The sequence below is a fragment of the Nuphar pumila genome, chromosome 2, assembly GCF_984573655.1.
Source record: "Nuphar pumila chromosome 2, dmNupPumi1.hap1.1, whole genome shotgun sequence".
NCBI classification, from domain to species: domain Eukaryota; kingdom Viridiplantae; phylum Streptophyta; class Magnoliopsida; order Nymphaeales; family Nymphaeaceae; genus Nuphar; species Nuphar pumila.
Genome location: NC_143250.1, coordinates 35,360,684 through 35,379,700, shown reverse-complemented (window position 1 = coordinate 35,379,700; position 19,017 = coordinate 35,360,684). Strand labels below are relative to the sequence as shown.

General features: G+C 37.4%; 1 protein-coding gene across 2 annotated transcripts; it reads right to left on the bottom strand.

Annotated features, from left to right (window-relative positions):
* Positions 1–3,478: 3,478 nt before the first annotated feature.
* Positions 3,479–15,981, bottom strand: LOC149845238 (COMPLEX 1 LYR-like protein). 2 transcript variants are annotated; one of them, XM_089997520.1, is made up of 3 exons: positions 15,711–15,981; positions 14,587–14,768; positions 3,479–4,033 (listed from the first exon to the last, which is right to left on the bottom strand). In XM_089997520.1, exon 3 carries the CDS (start codon positions 3,944–3,946, stop codon positions 3,686–3,688), a length of 261 nt encoding a protein of 86 aa, XP_089853646.1. In that variant the 5' UTR covers positions 3,947–4,033; positions 14,587–14,768; positions 15,711–15,981; the 3' UTR covers positions 3,479–3,685. The 2 variants fall into 2 exon arrangements, with proteins under 2 accessions (XP_089853646.1, XP_089853645.1); XM_089997519.1 differs by lacking the exon at positions 14,587–14,768.
* Positions 15,982–19,017: the final 3,036 nt, after the last annotated feature.

Sequence of the window (19,017 nt, the reverse complement as noted above, 5' to 3'; positions counted from 1 at the left end):
ACACCCTTAGGATCGATAGGGACAAGAGGCCGGAGCTAAGGCTGACTCGGTTTGAATAAAAAAAAATAGTTGTTCAAGTTCTCAAGCTTAGTCGGACTAATCGAGCTCAACCGAGCTTGATTGTTTGATCAATCTCGGCTTGTTTATCTGTCCGAGCTTGCTCGGCTGTTTATATACCCGAATAAGTTCGAGCAGAGCTTAAACGAGTCATGCTCAAGCCGAGCCCGAGCTAGCTCGGCTTGTTGTGCATCCCTAGGCTCCATATCACAACTGATACCCTCAAGAAAGGCTCCATATCACAACTGATACCCTCAAGAAACAAAACAAGTCATCCCGAGTTTTCATGCCAAAAGCCATATAACCTTTCAGAAAGGTGTGCCAACCCCTAACAGTTTCCCACGGGACGGGCGTTTCCTGCGATGTGGCTTTCCCACATTGTCACGTGTAACATACCACCCTTAGACGAGAGCGATTGTCTTGAGGAAATTTTTGTCACACACTTTCAACCGCAGGCTCCATAGCCGTTCATTTAAGACTGTGAGCCAACCAACCTTGACGTTCAACGCTAGATCCCCCAAGTTAATTGTTGAATTGGATGACATTGACAATTTAAGGGTACTGTGTATCGGTATAGGCCCTGAATCGTTTGGCCACCGATATACTCAACTGAATCTTCTGTGTCAGCCCAAAAATAACAAAAAATTATTATGTGTCAATCATAATGAGACGTGTTAAAACCATTAAAATAATATTACAAAAATATTTTTTGATATTTTTTACATTTATTAAAAAATAGTCAATTCAGGCTTGCAGCGTATCAAATTTCTGCTGATTCTGATAGGAAACCGATACTGATAACATTGGGTACTGTCATCCCTAAACATCAAACCACCGCGACTAGGTCTTTGATCCCAAGGGTGGTTTCCCCGTCCTTCATAAAAAAAAGAGGCAGTTGATATTGACAACTCCAATATGATTTATCTTCGAAATTATCTTTAGTAACAAATAGTCTATTAAAAATTTGCATGTATTGTTTACTAAAGCACACCATGCAGATGTAAAGAGTGATTTATTCCAAATCAAGTTTAAACATAAACATTTCTTGATTTATCCGTTCTCCATTAAAAAAAATGAGATCACATTTGTAATTGTAGGGTTAAATCTACAAAGCATTCAATTCCAACCAGGCCAAGTTTTCGTTAGTGTAACAGTGCATTGTTACCATTGATTCTTTTAGCAATGGGAGAACAGAAGGGAAGAATTCCCATTTCCCTTGTTGGATCAACTCCCTGTTTGGAAGTTGGGTGTTCGATGGAATTTACAGAATTAAAAAAGCCAAAGCCATCATTTCCTGGATTTGGCAAATACTACATCTAGAGATATTATTTTCCAATGGTGCTTTTAGGAGCAAATGCTGAGACGAAAATGTCCTGACTACCTCTTTTTCTCAAATGCCTGCTTAATTCCTTCATCTCAAACAACCATTGCCATAATAGTTTCACAGAACTCCAACCCAAATCTTCAATTCCTACCCCCAACAACTAGTGGCTAAACAGAATTTAAAATTATGCGCATGAAACTCTAAGATGAAGCTTTGCCAGATTTTTGCTAAAACTTGTTTTGGTGTTGATCCACCAACCCAATTGCTGCATAACTGATTGGAAACTCTTAGAAGGTGTTGGGATTCCAAAACTGTGATAAGTTGGGATAGAGCATTATGGAGCAAAGTATTCTAATATTTTGCTGGATTCACAGATTTTAATGTTTCCAATAATTTCTCTTCATTAACTGAATGAGGGAGGTTGTAACACGGTTTTGCAGCTTTTGCTCAAAGGCCATCAACCTTTGAGAAGGAAAGATTTGCAACATCCAGCAAATAATTCAAGACCATTTCAACTCCTAACATATCTAAGTTTTTTGAAGCCAAGCCCAAACCTGGCTTCCCAGATGTCTCCAAAGGCACCTTGCTTACTATCTATCAATTATAACCACAAGTTACCTTCCCACAACAAACCATGTAGAGATACAGTGAAAGCAATAGGTCATAGACAATATCAAATAAGAAAGACTCGGCCAAAAGCATAGTATTTCAACAACTATGAAAAAATTGCACGACAATGAGGTTGGGTAAGAAGAAAGATGATACGATACCACAGCCCTGGAGAGAGTCTTGCTGGTAACAGATAAAGCAGGTTACAGATTAAAGAAAAAGAAATCATGAAGGAGATACAAGAATTGCACATTCAGATAAAAGTTCAAACATTCTTACAGATTGGAAGCCCCTCAGAGTTTTCTCCAACAGATATAGTTGGCAGTTAGGTTAAGAGACTTAAGACTTTTGGAGTAACTGTCATTCTTGAAAAAGGGACAAAAATGTGATTAATTGAAATGTTATAGATCCAACTAAATGAGTGAATAAATGAAGATGGGTATCAATATAATAAAGAAAAAATACATTGAACAAATACATGAATATTCAAGACAGGAGGCCAAAAGGTAGCCAGAATGAAGTAGAAAGCTTAGCCAACAAAAACTATTGGCACTCCCTCTGCATGAATACTCACATTCAAATAAACGAAGTACAAGAGACTTGGCATGAACAATTTTGAAGTAGCACAGCAGTAATCATGTGAAACATCCATAAGATGCATGCCCTGAGAATCAATCCTACACAGTTTCCTCCTCCAAATATGCTTCAGTAGAGATTCTTGAGGGGTCAGGGAAAAGGGGACAATCTTCTCCATCTTGCAATTATTGCTAGCCTAAGCTAGCATGCTCGTCACTTTAAAAAAAATGATTGAAGTTCGTGCTAACTGGGCACTAGAAGCATTATATTATAACTAGGGATGGGTGGTTTAGCCTTTGAAATAGATTTCAGGGATGAAAAAAAAATATAGTGACATTGACCATACTCTCTTTAAGAGCAACCTGTATATCAAACAGAAGTAATTTCGGTTTGATGCCTTCTGTAAGCCAATGGATATATGTGCAGTTAAAACTTCAAACTATGCGTAGTTGAAACTAATGTATGAGATCTTCAGAAAACGAAAAGTGGTAACCAGAAAGCACAAATTCTGAGAAAGTATTCAGGTGGAGCAAACTACAAGCATCCAGAAGATCTGTAATCGAAAGAAACAAAACACTATCTCAGGCAGCATAGAGCATTACCTTCCATGTGAAACATTTTACGATCTAGGTTTATATAGCAACTCTCTTAGAAGCACAATTCCAGATGAGAAATGAGCCTCCAAGCTCCATGAGAGGCCTCTGGTAGGTATTAAAACTCCTGTAAGCACTAATTAATGCAGGGTACCAACTAATATAATGCTCCAAGATCATTTGCTCTGTTTACATCCACTAACATAATGTGCAAGGGAATGATAATATAGCCAACTGTATAGAACAATCCAATTGTCAGTTCTGAAGTTCTTAAGTTTTTTTATGTCAGACGTTAGCTCAAAATTTATTACTCATAGCATTTACAAACAAGTGAGCAGCAGGAATGTCTTGATAAAATAAGTCTTAGATTGAACAAAATGGTCTAGAAGCAGGCATCTTTGAAACAATAGCATTAGCATATCCGGCAGCCATAAGTTCACATCAACCTAAGATTTAGCATAACAATTAAACTCTTCTATTACTGAATTTCTCAGGTAAGGCAGCATCAAGAAAATTGTTGCACTAGTTAGGGGATTTCGCCTTTTCTAAGAAGGGAAAGTGTGTACTCAGCGGCATCCATGAGGTCAGCAATGTTGTGGAGAGATTGTTCTTCAGAAGCAAGCAAGAAGATGGTCCTTGCCTCTCCCTTTTTAGCTAGCCGAGCCGCCAAAGTTAGTGGAAGCTTTGGGGAGTTCAAACAACGAAGGATCTGGCGGTAGAGAGAGAGGACGTTTGCTCGATTTCTCGCCAAATCTTCTGCTGTTGCCCAGATCAAACCCTTTGCCATCTTTAGGATAACCAGTACTATTCAGGTCCTAAGATTGTTTCAAGGCAGTTAACTCCAGCATTTCAAGAAGTTATGAATCTGCCATACCTGGATAAAAGAAAAGGATAGATGAAACATTATTAGGATTCAAGATGAAAAAATAGAATGTTTTCAAAACAAATCATCGCAAGGACAAATGCAAATGGCTGCACTGTATTGTTGTGGAAGGCATTGCAGCAAGTGCACGGCAATTCTTGAAGTAGGGTAGGAGCAAAATAATGCATTAAAAGCAAATCTTTGAAGTTGGATACATTTACAACTATGTCACATGGGTGCGGGTGCGGCACTTTCAAAAACCTTGGGTGCGGGTGCGGCAAAATATATATATATATATATATATATATATATATATATATAAGGGGGGCCTGGGGGTTCCCCCGGCGCGGGTGCAAGCACAACTACAGAACCCAACACCAAATGGGGGTAGGAGCACTTCTCCCTGTGGTGGGATGTTGCATGTTCAAAACCTCATTTGTACGTTGAATAATAGCTGGTGGGTCTGCTTAACCCCAGCTGGACTTAAAAAAAAAAAACCACGAAACTGTCCGACCCAATTGTATTGTTAGGATCTATACATCAGGCAGGCATTAGGGTGGGCCGTTCAAGAAATCCCATCTATGAGACTCTTAACTTGGCCATCTTTTCCATCCAAGTTCATCCAGCGCATAGAGCCGTCCGACCCAATATCACAATGACAGTTGTGACTGAACCGTGAATGGAAAGTGTAAAGAAAAATGTCCATAAAGCCCCTTCTCACATAAAACTGCAGTATCATCCATAATGGCTTGTGGTGGGGACCAAACCAATCACATCGCTTCGTTCTACGTGGGTCCCACATAAAAAAACACGAGGCCATGTGGTAGGTCCACCGGCAGAAACATCCAGACACGATTGTCTTCGCAGCGATAAGCATTTTGGGATACGATGGTCATTTTGGAAAAAGAAACGGCAGAGAACATGTACCCCAGTTGCCAACCATTTTCCCAATAAAATGAGGAACCATATATATATATATATATATATATATATATATATATATATATATATATATATATATAGAGAGAGAGAGAGAGAGAGAGGTCATGGCGCTGGCTCAGCAGGATGGGAAGCTGGAGGAGAGGCTTCTGCTGCTGCCCAAGTCGAGGGGAGACGGAGCCACGACGTCCGCGGTGCAGGTGGACCATGGTGGTGGTGGGGCGTCGTTCCCTGGGGCGGTGCTCAACCTGTCGACGGCCATCATCGGCGTGGGGATCATGTCCATCTCGGCGACCGTCAAGGCATTGGGGGTCGTCCCCTCCCTCTTCCTTGTCTTCTTCCTCGCCCTCCTCTCCGACGCCATCGAATTCCTGCTGCGCTTCACCGACTCCAACTCGTCCACGTCCTACTACGGCGTCATGACCGAGTCCTTCGGTCGCCTCAGCTCCCTCACTCTGTAGATTGGACACAAATTTTTTTTAATAAAAAAGTTGGACACAAATGACCCTAGGTGCGGTCAACGCACCTAGGATCGGGTTGACCGCACCCGCGTCGAGTCGCGTCGACGTGGGTGCGGCACCATGCTAGCCGAATCCCTGTGACATAGATTTACAAGGAGAAACTGCCCCAAGATCAGAGACCTAGCAGCGAACTGATTGTAATACCAAGAGAGGTTTAATTGCTGATGTAAGTTAGACAATTAAATGGCTTTCCTGTTTTGTAAGGCATGTGTTAATAAGAAATTTTTTGATTGGTCTTGAATATATAAATTTATTTGGTCTTGATTTGCCTCGTTTTAATCTTCTTTAGTAGACTCACTAACCATGGAGAGATGGTTATGTTAGAAAGTGACTTTGAATATTTTAGGTTCGATAATGAACCCATACACATGCACATTAAGTGCGAATATACCCACTTAAGGGAACAACACAAGCACATCAAGTGCTAATACATAAACCCATAAAAGGGATAAATATGACTTAAAGTCATAAGTTGAATATTATTGAAGAAATATGAAGAAGAGGGTAAAAACCCTATACAATGGAGCATAAGCTCCTCCAAGGAGTAAAGAATACAAAGGGGGAAACCCCTATTTATAACACAAGAGAGGAGCCACATAGGGGGCTCCCAAAGGAGTCGTTGGGAGCCCCCAACGGTCACATTTGTGACCGTTGGGGGCTCCCCAACGACTCTTTGGGGAGCCTCCCTAGGTGGCGCAAACCACAAAAAATAAAAAAAATAAAAACTAAAAAATAAAAGAAAAATTACATACATATTTCAATTGGGATATGCGTAAAATGACAAATTACAAGAATACCCTTGAGGGTATTTTAGGAAGAGAAAATATATATATTTATATATATAAATAGAGATATGTATACATATATATATATACGTATCTTTATATATATATATATAAATATATACTCGTACATTTAAGGATTATATTTCAACATACATATATGTGTACGAGTACACATATTTTAACACCCCCCCTCAATCTTTGCGGGGAAACGAAAAGATTGAAAAAAGGCGCAAGACTCCAAGAGGCTTCCGTAAGGATGCTATTGAAACTTGTAAATGCCTTCTTCCAATGCCTTCCAATGGTGAACATATGTCATGATCCATCCGGGGTACTTCCTTTTATCCTATCTCCAAGATCCTGTAGAATAACAACAAAGAAACAAGTAAAACATATCTTTGCACTTTACTCAAGTGGAACATTTCTAACAAGATTAAGCAAAACAATGGTGCAAAAATATAACTTATGATAGAAATTTGAAGCACATGATAGGATAATTATTTTAGCATGAAAAGTAAATTTAGAAAACCAAAGTTTCAAAATCATACATCATGTTAAAGAGTGAGCGGAAGCAAATTATGCGGAAATGAATTGCAAGAATGCATAATGCATTCATAAGGTCCAACATTGGACAAACATAACCCCATAATGGGGAATAACCATGGTTGTCAGTTGAGGAAGCGGGAGCGGGAAGCGATACGAGAAGCGGGAGCGGGAAGCGAGGCACTTTCAAAATTTTAGGAAGCGGGGAAGCGTGGGACCACTTAGGAGCGATTCGGGAAGCGTCTCGGAAGCGACCTAGGAAGCGTCTCGGAAGCGACCCAGGAAGCGTCTCGGAAGCGAGGGGGAAGCGAAAAAAATAAAAATAAAAAATACAAAAAATTTGAAAAAACAGGGGAAGCGAGGGGGAAGCGTGGGGGAAGCGTTGGGGAAGCGTGGGGGAAGCGCGCTTCCCATTAAAGGGAAGCGTGTCCCCCATTAAAGGGAAATGCGTCCCCCATTAAAGGGAAGCGCGCTTCCCAAAAAAGGGGGACGCTTCCCCCCACGCTTCGGAAGCGCGACGTTTCGCGCTTCGGGGAAGCGCGCTTCCCCTTTTAGCTAGGCGCTTCCGGTAACTCTGGGAATAACACAATGGTCCCTTAAGGGACACCACAGTAAGCCTACGAAGAGGCATAAGTTACATATGCTTTATTGAATGAGAGCCTAAAAGGCCATAAAGAGCATATGCATATACTATCATGAAATGAATTAATACTTAAAGGAATCATTAATGAACATGCTCCAAACATGTAATGAAGTGTCAAACAAGAGAAACGAAGTCTCCAAGCATACTTTAGACAAAATGAACACAAGAGTTCAAAAGGTTTTAAATCCATTTAGGAGGCAAAATAATGAGTGTTATTTGAGTAGAGAACCTTATACATTTAGAAAAATCTCACTCAAATGACAAAAAACCCATTTTTCATATCAAATACAAAAGTGGTCAAAAATATCAATTTGATTTTAAAATATGCATATCAAATATATGATTCACTTGTATCTAAAGTTCATTCATTACAAGCCTCCAAAGTATGTTCAGCTACTATAACAAGAGTAACAAGTCAACCATGGGCTAAAACACAATACATCTCTTGTCTACATAAGATGGCACTTGAAATGAGTGAAATAAGCCAACCATGGGCATACATCTCAGCGACTAGAAGAAGGACACAAATGCCAACATAGGCTAAAATCACACACCATGGTGTGAATCAACGTGCCTTGTCTACATATAATAACACTCAAGACAAGTGTGTTCAGCTACTAGACCAAGAGAGCAAAAGCCAACAAAGGGCTACCAACACACGAAGGTGTAATAAAATTCTTGTCTACATATGATGACAATTAGATAAGGGGCATAAAAGGAGAAGACTTTTGATGCAATAAAACTTGTAATGAAAAACATATAAATAAAACCTTGAAATAATATTCTTCAAAAAGAATACCCATAACAATATCATTTTGGAATAAATACACACACAAAGAACACTTGTGCACAAAAGCACAAAACATAAATGTGCAAAGCACTCACATGATTCATAGACAATAAAAGGTTTGGCAATAATCCCCAAAACCTTGATTTTAATATACCTTAAAACATTTAAGGTTTCAAACATCATATATCCATCACATTTATATATAAATAAGAGCATCCATAAAATCAATGGCCAAAAACAAACGAGTGACACACTCATATACCAAATCATTCTAGAGTCCCAAGGTGCCCATAACTCACCTCAACCACCATCTATAATATGGCAAGTGGACAATCTAAAATGACATAACAAAGAGTGACACACTCATAATTAGAGATCATATACCAAATCATTCTAGAGTCCCAAGGTGCCCATAACTCACCTCAACCACCATCTATAATATGGCAAGTGGACAATCTAGAATGTCATAACACAAGGTGCCCATAACTCACCTTAACAACCATCTCTAATATAACAATAAGGTCATAAAAAAAGAATTTGATGCATCATATAACATGTGATGGATAGAAGATAAAATGTCATAAAAAGGCAATGAATTCTTAGGGAAAACATTTTCCAAATATGTGATTTTTACAAAGAGGGCCGATTCAAAGGTCCAACATAATTAATCACAACAATATGCCATATAACAATAATGATGCATATATACAAAATTATGTTCAATCATGATCATTATACAAAAAAAAAACTTTAATAAACACAACATGAAATATTTAAGCTATGTCATGTGTGAGAAAGGATTTGGAATAATCCAAGAACAAATCAAGCTTTTATAATTTGCAATTATATGTATACCAAGATGCAAAATGACAATAATCTTAAACGTGCAAATTTAGGACAACATGTACTAAGATATTACGGAAGCATTTTAAAAGAAACAATCTTACAAGTCCATTAAGGGATAAAAACAAACACAAGCCCTAAAGAAGGCAATAAGAACATCTTTTTATTGAAAAGAGAGTACTATGTGAAAATGTCTATGAATATACAATACGCATACAAGCATAAATATTTTATAAAAGAAGTGTACGAAGACACTCTCACAATACTTGAACAAAATACGAAAAACGTAATAATATCAAACATGCAATAATGCATGCATTTCATAAAAGATGCAAATGCTTGAGACTCTCAAGCTTTAATGTAATTTAAGACAAAGAAGACCATATTATGGCCAATGTAGGCATCCTTAGAGATACAATCAAGAGGTTTTTGAAACCTTATGTGAAAAATACAAACAAATACGTTTGCATCATTAGAAGAAAATCAAAAAATAAATGAAATCTTTTATACCAAAGGATGCAATAGATACACTATGCATTCTATATAGTGTGGGAAATTCTTTTAAAAGATCTTTTACAATGGTTCGAACAACCTATTTATCACAAACAATTTTTCAAAAATCCTTTAAATAAACCAAAAACATTGAAACATCTTTAGGAGTTCTCATAAATAGTTATCATTAACAAGAACTACTTATGATTCATAACAAAGATAAAGATGTAAGAGATTCTTATATAAGAATTATATCAAGATTTTTCAAAAAAACACGCACTAAAATCCATAAACAAGAGAGGAACTCAAAACAAATTAGACTTTATATGAGAGAAAAGAGTTTTAAACAACGATCACTAATCAAGACATCATATATAATTTTTAAAAAGTAATAAGTCAATCATGAAATACTTATGTAAACATCATAAATCCCACATAATTGAAGACAATTTTAACAACATAAATTACTATTATATGGGATGAGGAATCGATAGCCAAGAATTATATATTTGAACAATAAACAAGTTCACCAAATTTAAAAATAGATATTTTAAAATATACGAACACACGAAATGTGAAAGGAAATGATTCAACTATCTAAAAACACTAAATGTGCAAGAAAAATAGTTTCATAATGCATAATATGTTAAGAAAAGAGATACATACCGAAAACTTCAAAAAAAAGAGAAGGAACAATGAATACTTCACCATTTCTTGAGCACCACGTTTTCCGTTGCGCCAAGAGACAACCCCATCGTAATCGGGTTCTGATACCATGTTAGAAAGTGACTTTGAATATTTTAGGTTCGATAATGAACCCATACACATGCACATTAAGTGCGAATATACCCACTTAAGGGAACAACACAAGCACATCAAGTGCTAATACATAAACCCATAAAAGGGATAAATATGACTTAAAGTCATAAGTTGAATATTATTGAAGAAATAGGAAGAAGAGGGTAAAAACCCTATACAATGGAGCATAAGCTCCTCCAAGGAGTAAAGAATACAAAGGGGGAGACCCCTATTTATAACACAAGAGAGGAGCCACATAGGGGGCTCCCAAAGGAGTCGTTGGGAGCCCCCAACGGTCACATTTGTGACCGTTGGGGGCTCCCCAACGACTCTTTGGGGAGCCTCCCTAGGTGGCGCAAACCACAAAAAATAAATAAAAATAAAAGAAACTAAAAAATAAAAGAAAAATTACATGCATATTTCAATTGGAATATGCGTAAAATGACAAATTACAAGAATACCCTTGAGGGTATTTTAGGAAGAGAAAATATATATATATATTTATATATATATAAATAGAGATATGTATACATATATATATGTATACGTATCTTTATATATATATATATATATATACTCGTACATTTAAGGATTATATTTCAACATACATATATGTGTATGAGTACACATATTTTAACAGGTTACTCAAACACCCAAGTCTTAATTTTATATGAAAATGGCTCTAAGTTTTGATCTTGGTATGACGCAATTTCAACCTCCTCTTAGCCCATCTTTTAATGGGATGGATCGCATGTTGCATAGGTGATAGGTTAAAGATGTATACAGTTTAATCTAGTTGTCTATGGTGAGTTTGGATCTGTTTGGTTGGATTGTGGAGTCCAGATCCAGATATGATCTGATAATCTGTGTTAAGTTAGTCTTCAATCTCGTGATCATGAGTCGGCTCATTACTTGATTGTTTTTTGTTCCATAACTGGATAGAGATCTATTGATCCATCTAATTTTTGTATATGATCATATATTTTGCATGACTAGTAATTTTTTTTTACTTTGTATTTGTACCCACCACAGCATCAAACGAAGCCATTTGGGTGTTTCTTATATCATGTATTTTTGTGCTCAGAAGCCTGAGTGACCCGGTTTGTAGGGGGTGGCGGGTGATAGATTTTGTCAAGTGACCCCATCAGGCCAGTTCAAATGCATCTTACTACTACAATAGGGGGGTCAAGCCCTAGGTCTTAGGGATAACCCGGCCTCCTAACCTCTGAGTGACCGAGGGGTTCATAAATTAAAGTATGTCGTATGTTCGAATTTTGTCTAATGCACATATTAAATCATACATGTATAGTGAATTGTGTGGCTATGGTTTTTTAGTGGGTGATCAACTTTGTACTGGATTAATATTAAGTCCATCTATGTGGTTTAACCACTTATGGATGAAAGGAGTGGAGAGACATACATAACGATGGCTAATTAAAATATACTTTGGAAATAGTAGCATGGAAGAGTGATAAAATGAAAAGGTTGTTTTATGAGATTGAAATATGAATTTGTTAACTATTTTTGTTGACTTATGGTTTTAATAAAATCATTATTTTCCTTGTTAAATAAATAAATAACTTATTGGTTCTCAAAATTGTAAAGTGCATTTAAATTGGACTTTAGACTAGCTTGAAAATTTATTTATTATTGTTTATGAACATTTTCATAAATTTAATTACTTGAGATAATGTTAACTATTTGTCTGCTCTATGGATTAGCCAATTTATAGAACTTTGTTCTTACTTCTTACATTTAAATGGAACTATCCTTGCCATTGAGCCAAAGTTGGATTCGATCTTAAGTGATTCGAACTAGATCTTTTGAGAGGGGTTGGATCGAGTTCATGTAAGGATCTTATAAGAGAAGGATCCAGTTGTAAAAGTTAGATCTAAATGATCTAAAACTTTATGGTGTGTTTTAAAGACCTGATATTAAATTTAATAGCAAAATTCATATGTGTTCTAGATCTTATTGAGATAAGATCAAAAATCAAGAACGAAGTCCTGTAGAAGACATGACTTAGTTGAGATTTCATACTAAAATGAAATTATGAAGTATATTATTATCCAAATGAGCAATTTAGATCTGGATGATATATGATGCATCAAATAAAAAGGAAAGCCAAATCATAGAATTTGGTGAAATACATAACTAAGTGAATTATTATGGATAAACTTTTGTAGAGACGAGGCTAAAGCCTATAATGCCAAACACCAATAGCAAAAACCCTACTTAGAATTCTTGAAGATCTCAAAGCTTAGGTTCAAAGGGACCAACAAGTTATTCAAAAATTAATAATACTTAATATAAGAAAAATTAAAAACAAAATCTTAAAGAATTGTTGAGAATTTCTAGCTTCATATGACTGTAATAATTAGTTAGATGAGATCCGATCTCTTAATAAGTCTATAGGCCTATAGGGTTTAAAAACTTTAATTACAAGGCTCTTTTGATGGATTAACTATATGGATGTGGAAGTGGTCAACTTCTTATAAGACTTAGGCAATCCTTAGAGTATCTACTATATGAGGATAAATATGATGGTGTAATATACCGAGTTTAACAAATGCTTAAATACGCATTTGAAATAGTATATGTGATATATCTGATTTATCAATTAAAGGTCTTTAGTTTAATATTTAAATTTACTTTAACATTTTGATGAATATTTACACAAAATGAACACAATCACAAGAGTCTAAAAATGGTTGAAATATACTATTCATCATATCCATAAATGCAGTTGAAGCATTTGTTAGTTTAAATGGCATCACCACGAACTCATAATGCTCATAACGAGTACGAAACGCAGTCTTTATATCCTCTGCCTTAACTCACAACTAATGATACCCAGATCTCAAATCAATCTTTGAGAAGACCTTAAAAGATCACAAACAACACATATAACACAACAAAATCACACAAGCAAACATCACTTACAAATCATGCACACAAAGATCTAAAGTAAAACTTAATCTTTGTCTTCTGCAACTGATTAAAGAGGTCTTCAATACGGGGTAATGGATATTTATTCTTAATAGTAACCTGGTTAAACATTCGATAATCGATGCATAACTTCATAGACCCATCCTTCTTTTTTATGAAGTGAACGGGCGCTCTCCATGGTGATACATTCGGTCGAATAAATCCACGTTCCAAAAGCTCTTGGAGTTGCTTCTTCAACTCTTCCAACTCAGTTGGCATCGTACGATACGGAGCCTTAGAGACTGGAGCAGTCTCCGACAAAAGTTCAATGTTATACTCAACGGCAAGAAGTGGAGGATGTCCCAGTAATTCGTCCGAAAAAATATCTGGGTAGTCACGCACTACCACCAACTCCTCTAAAGACGAGACCTTAGGCTCCTTAAAAGTCAAACTTATGAGAAAAACAATATCTCCTCCGCTCACATACTTTTGAGCCTTAAGAGATAAAACAACACGATGTCCCAGAGAAGGTCTAAACACACAATAAGCAATCTCGAGACAATCAGGTCATGATAGGACGATTGTGCCCTCACGACAACGGATAACAGCATAGTGCTCGTAGAGCCAATCCATGCCAAGGATAACATCGAATGCCATTATGTCAAGGACAACAAGATTGGCAGGCAAATTTTGCCCACCCAACTCAATTGACAAATTTGATAAATAATAAACACAAATACAGTAGGATTACTAACATTTAGTACATGCTTCAAAGGTTCTATAGGCAACTATAACTGACTAGCCAAACGAGCAGTAATAAAGGAATGTGTAGCTCCACTATCGAATAATACTAGAGCAGCTCGACCCGTAACCAAAATAATACCTTGGATCAAATTACTGTCCTGTTGTGCACTCTTAGATGTTGCGTACGCAGTAATAAAGGGCTTACCTTTCGCTACCTACTCAACTGCTCTCCTCTGATCGTTATGCTTTTTGAAGCAGTTCTGAATGAAATGCCCACCCTTGCCACAGTAATGGCAAGTACTCAACTTCGGTATTATATAACATGCTTAGCAATGTTAATAAACTATACTAAACATGTTAATGACAAGATAAACGAAATTGCTAATTTAATTCATGTCAAACCATCTAATTAGGCAATTCTAACTTAAGTTGCTAAATTTGTACTACACTGGGATTCCTACTCAACATAGTACTTGAAATATATGAGATTAATATCAAACAACAAGAATTTATATTCTACAAATTTAATTTACGAATCTTACATTTGCGATGCGATGAAAAATATAGCGTAACTCAAAAACCAAGAAGTCCTGCTAAAATCGCAACTATTTTGCCGCATAAGTGGAACACCAAACACGTGATGCACAACACGCAACACCAAGCGAAAAAACTCCAGAATGGATCAGCTAGCCGTTCTCTCACAGTGAGAGAGAGTGCTACAGTACTGCACACATAACAAAAAACTTATCAAAATCTGCTTTCGTACATGAGCAACAAAATTTATAACGTAAAACGGTCATCCGATTGGCGAAAATCATGAAACAACCAACTAAAGAATCTAAAACTAGATTGGTCAGCTGCAAGCTGTCCAACACATCACCCCAGTGATGGCACAAAAATTGAGGCACCCGATTTCAAGAAAAAATTACATTCTCTTGGGAATCAAATCCAAAACAGGGAAAACATTTAAAAAAAGGTTAGCAAAGCGAAGGAAACACCTTCTGTCATGGCTGACAAGGGTGCCGACAACAGCCTAGCCAATGCTGAAAATTGGGCACGCAAAATGAGAAAATCTAACACACAAAACAAGAAAATCTAACATCAATGAAAATCAATAATAAAGGTTTTGATTCAGCACATTTTGAGAAAACACATTTTTTTTAATATAGCATGAGATTTTTCTTCCCCACTATTTTCTTGAGAGCAAGATATAATCAGATAGCTTCATTCTTGAGAGCCACGGATTGTGCTGCAATCAGGATCTTCAATTTATACTTGGCATGGAAATGGAAGCACTAATGAACAACAACAGTTAGCTGTGGAAAATTTGCCGAGTTCCTGAAGGTGTGTTCAAATTGATCAGATACCATGTTCTCCTCTATTACAACGACTAACCAAAAAGAGCTTAACAACAAAGTTGCACATGTTATAGCCGTCCAAATCCTCATTAAACTCAACCCAGATGCACTTGAACGAAATTCGAGGACAGCAGTACCCTCTGTGATTCCTCGAATCACCAACAAACCCGTAAACCAAAATCTTAATAAAAATGACCACCAACAACGATAGATCAATAATCCGAGAGCCACTAACCAAAGACCAAGGAACATCTGCTATGAATAGAAAGCGGATCGAACGATTCATATAAATGAGAAACGATCATTACCTGAAAATTAGCGAGAATGCAGGCTACAGAAAGAGATCTAGAAAGCGGAGGCCAGTTGTTTCGAGCCAAAGGCAGCACCAACAGCAGAGGGATGGAGCCCTAAGGGTCTTGAAGACGGCATCCAGTGACGGCGTTTCTCCGTCGATCGTGGGAGCAGAGAAGGGCAGAGAAAGAGAGAGAGATTTTGGCAGGGGAGAAGAGGACGAAGGAGGCGTAGACGGGGGTCACGGCAGTGGCGCAGGGTCGGCCTCCGGTCGGCGCCCGAACGGGGAAGAAAAGAAGAAGAGAGGGGAGGGGTGTCGGTTGGGGTTTGGAGAAAAGAAAAAGAAGTGAGGGGCGAGACGTAGGGATGGCAGTGGACCGGGGCGGGGACAATGTCTCCACCCCCGCCCCGTTTCAAAATCTAAACCTTCAGCCCCGCACGGGGATGGATTTTAACCTCCACCCCCCCCCCCCTCCATCCTCGTTTGATGTCCTCCATCCCCTGTCCAAACGGGGGCGGGGCGGGGCGGGGCCCCATTTTCCCTCGGTCTATAGTCATTCCTTAAAAGGATTGGGGACTGGGCGGAGCCAGGATTGAGACGGGGATGAGGCAGGGCGGGGGGAAGTGTAAGTCCATCCCCGCCTCCATCCCAGCACGGGAATAGATTTTAACCTTCATCTTTCCTCCATCCCCGTTTCATGCCCTTCATCCCCAGTCCAAATGGGGCGAGGTGGGCCCCATTATCCCCCGGTCCACTGCCATCCCTAGAGAGATGAAAAGGAGAGAGGGCACCCTAATGGCCTCTCCCGTTTCTCTAATGTGTGAAGTGTGTTGGGTTCGCATTGGGCCCGATTTGATCCCAAACCAAAAGACAAAAATAGTTATATAGTAATAATAAAAAAATAAAAACTTAAACCTAGTGAACGAATAACAAATTATTATTTTTTTTTATAAAATCCTGTTTTAAAACAAAGCCATGATAAAAATGTAATATATTACTTGTTTTATTGTGAAAAAATCTTAAAAATTTTATGTTTGGGTCGACCTAGTTGAGTCCAACCCATATGGAGTTTTGGTTCCTTATAAAATCATCATTTTTTTTCAAATTTGTTTCTTATGTTTTATTCGTACTAATTACTCATCTAATTTTAAATAGTTCAAGGGTTTTGGTATTTTTCTAAAATAATTTATTCAATTAAAATATTTTTATAATTTATTTTATGACCAAAATACTCTTTATTAGAATTTCTTTCAAAAATCACCAAAAATACATCTAGTTGCGTTTAAAAGACATTGAAAACACCCAGATGAGTTTGTGACCCTCTTAACAATATTTTATCTAAAGTAATTATTGAAATAACTATTTTACCTTTATTGGTTAAAAAGATATAATTAAGCATATAAAATATCCAAAATTGACATTAAAAAGATAAAAGCATAATTTTTAACTAGGGATGGCAGTGGAACGGGGGGAAGCAGGGCCCGCCCTGCCTCTTTCCATTTGAATCGGGGATGGAGGACATGAAACGGGGATGGAGGCGGGGATGGAGGTTAAAATTAAAACCCATGCGGGGATGGACTTACGCTTTCCTCCGCTCTGCCCGATCCTCACCTTGCCCTGCCCCGCACAATCCCCAATCCTTCATGGTGTACTCTTTGGAAAGAAAAATTGATGTACTTTTTTTTTAAATATTTTTTCAGAGATTCCGAACCAGGTGTGTGTCACCCATATCGCCCATTGCTTCATTAATCAAAATAAAAGGTGTAACACCATACTCTGATGTACCATTGAAACAAATCATTGATTTGCACTGAAACTTGCATTCAACGCCATTAAATACCTTGATTTCTAAAATTGAGGAAGTACCAAGTCCTTGCTTTGAAATAGTGAAAGTATTCATCCACCGGGCTGCTATTTAAATTGGTTGTTGATCAACTATCTGTGTTTGATTTTATGGACTCAGTTCTCCCATAATTGATTTTCTTTGTTGGTTCATATGGCCGACCCCAATTGTTTTGGGATGAAGGCGTAGTAGTTGTTGTTGTTGTTCTCCCATAATTGAGCCCCACAACCCAAAAAAAAAAGGCGACCCAAGTTGTAACCTATGTCATAAATATCGCTGGTATTTTTTATTTTATCACGTTAAATACTCAAAAACTTTAAAAAAAAAGGCGACCCAAGTTGTAACCTATGTCATAAATATCGCTGGTATTTTTTATTTTATCACGTTAAATACTCAAAAATTTAAATCCGAAAAACATCACAGTAAATTCCGGGGACTTCAGCTCAAATATGTGTGGATCTGGATCAGTTTTGGAGCACATACAGTTTGTTTGCAATCAGCATAACACAAGTTTTGGATCTAGATCTAACTCTACTTCTTTGAATCTAGTTTGGATCTGGATCTGGATCTGGATTTGAAACCACTGTTGCAATGGTTGGATTTGAACTCGGATCGATGCTGACATGTCCTGATCAGACCCAGATTAATTCAGGCAGATTATCATGATTATCTTGCTCTAATCTGTGGTGTTTTCGTCTTTTACTATTTAGTAGTCCAACACTATATACGGGTCATCAGATCCGAGTACCCGATCAACCCTGCAATGATGTAGTGGTCACTAGTTGAATCAGGTACTGAGACCCCTGTGTCTAGGATAAGTTCCAAGACCCGATTTCCATAGTGAAACGGGCTAGCAATAGCACAAACTCCTTTTTTATCAAAAATATCTCATGACTTTATTGAAAGCAGGAACTCTATTTAAAATATGAATTTCCTCTATTATTCGAAACATTATGCATATTTTTTCTATATTTTGCACAAACTTCCTGCTGCTGATATTATATATATATATATATGGACGTCACACCCATGTCAGACGAGCGCATGCCTTTGATTGCGTGCACTGCTTTTGCATACAAACAGCCTTTAGTTCTGTCACGAGCCTTACATGCATTTTGACAAAAGCATTTTGGCAGCGCTCGACCTCAAGTCTGCTCATTCGATGCTATTACTCGTCTGACATTACTCTCAGCTGTATATATATATATATATATATATATATATATATATATATATATATGAGAAATGTCAGAACCCCATAGTTTGGAAGTGTTTTGTGATAGATCTGAATAGTTAGATGTGTCTAGCATACTCCATTTAGTGAGAATCAGCTCTTGGATCATGTTTTCTTGGTAAAAAAAACATGTTTTTTATGAGCTGAGAAAAATTGGTACCTTCACAACCACTGATTTTGGATCATCGGAAAAAACATGTATAAAGTTAAATTACGGTGATCCAAAAGCTGATTCCAACTAAAAAC